Source organism: Penaeus monodon, chromosome 30 (genome assembly GCF_015228065.2).
Source record: "Penaeus monodon isolate SGIC_2016 chromosome 30, NSTDA_Pmon_1, whole genome shotgun sequence".
Lineage (NCBI taxonomy): Eukaryota > Metazoa > Arthropoda > Malacostraca > Decapoda > Penaeidae > Penaeus > Penaeus monodon.
This window is the reverse complement of record NC_051415.1, coordinates 14676399-14677370: the sequence shown is the minus strand read 5'-3', so window position 1 is coordinate 14677370 and position 972 is coordinate 14676399. Positions and strand designations below refer to the sequence as shown.

General features: G+C 34.2%; 1 protein-coding gene across 1 annotated transcript in view; it reads left to right on the top strand.

Annotated features, from left to right (window-relative positions):
- Positions 1-972, top strand: part of LOC119592542 (protein Red-like) — a gene marked incomplete in the record, with an annotated part of 8239 nt that overhangs the window by 2056 nt on the left and 5211 nt on the right. The window contains 1 exon segment of the mRNA XM_037941407.1: positions 524-778. Coding sequence (XP_037797335.1) covers positions 524-778 — 255 coding nt within the window.

Sequence of the window (972 nt, the reverse complement as noted above, 5' to 3'; positions counted from 1 at the left end):
TGTAATATATTTTTCATGTATTACACTTTTGCATATCTCATCCATATATTGACTTGAGGAAACTAATTGATATGTACAAGAGAGGTACATAGCCTGGAGGCTAGACATGGAATTATTACAAACCACACAAACACTTACATGGATATTGAAATTTGTACTGTGTTAGAAGGATAAACTTTATTTGATCAATGATGTAAGCCTTTTGTTGTGATATTTCTAAGGGTATTAATCTGTTGATGCATATGCAGTGTCTTGTAGAGTGCATAGAACTGAATATCCCAATCTTAGTCAGTAGTTGTTATATTAGTTTAAATTATCCATGTTGTGCACATATAATTTGTCATCATAAAATAAGATTTATGTAATTCTGCGTAAATAAATAATTTCTTCAATTACTTAGAGCCTCCCTTCCCTACTTAAAGATAGAGAGAACTTAAACTTTATAGCAAAGTCTTAATACGTTTTTTTAAGGCTAATTTGATTCATATATAGAATTATGAAATGGTGTATCATCCTTTTCTAGTGGCCTGGATGCAGCTGAACGAAGGAAACAGATGATTCAAGAGTCCAAGTTCTTGGGTGGTGATATGGAACATACCCATTTGGTGAAAGGCCTGGATTATGCTTTACTACAGAAGGTCCGCTCTGAGATCCAGCTGAAGGAATCGGAGGTGATGGTTGAAGTAGAAAAGCCTGCTGAAGGGTCAAAGGAGAAGAAACCACCACCTGTTCAGCCTCCGATGCCTCCACCTCAGGAAGAAGATGAACTAACTTTCAAGTAATTTCCTCGACTAAGTATTTGTATATTTACTGTTTTAAACCTCAGTTGACTGAGTATGTTGCATGAATTTGCTGAAAGTGGCATTTTTGGATTTAATATATGTACAGTATTAAAATATTATACTTGTTTTGGAGATTTTATGGAAATACTAAGTTACAAGGAGAGTGAACAATCATATGACTTTTTGTTGT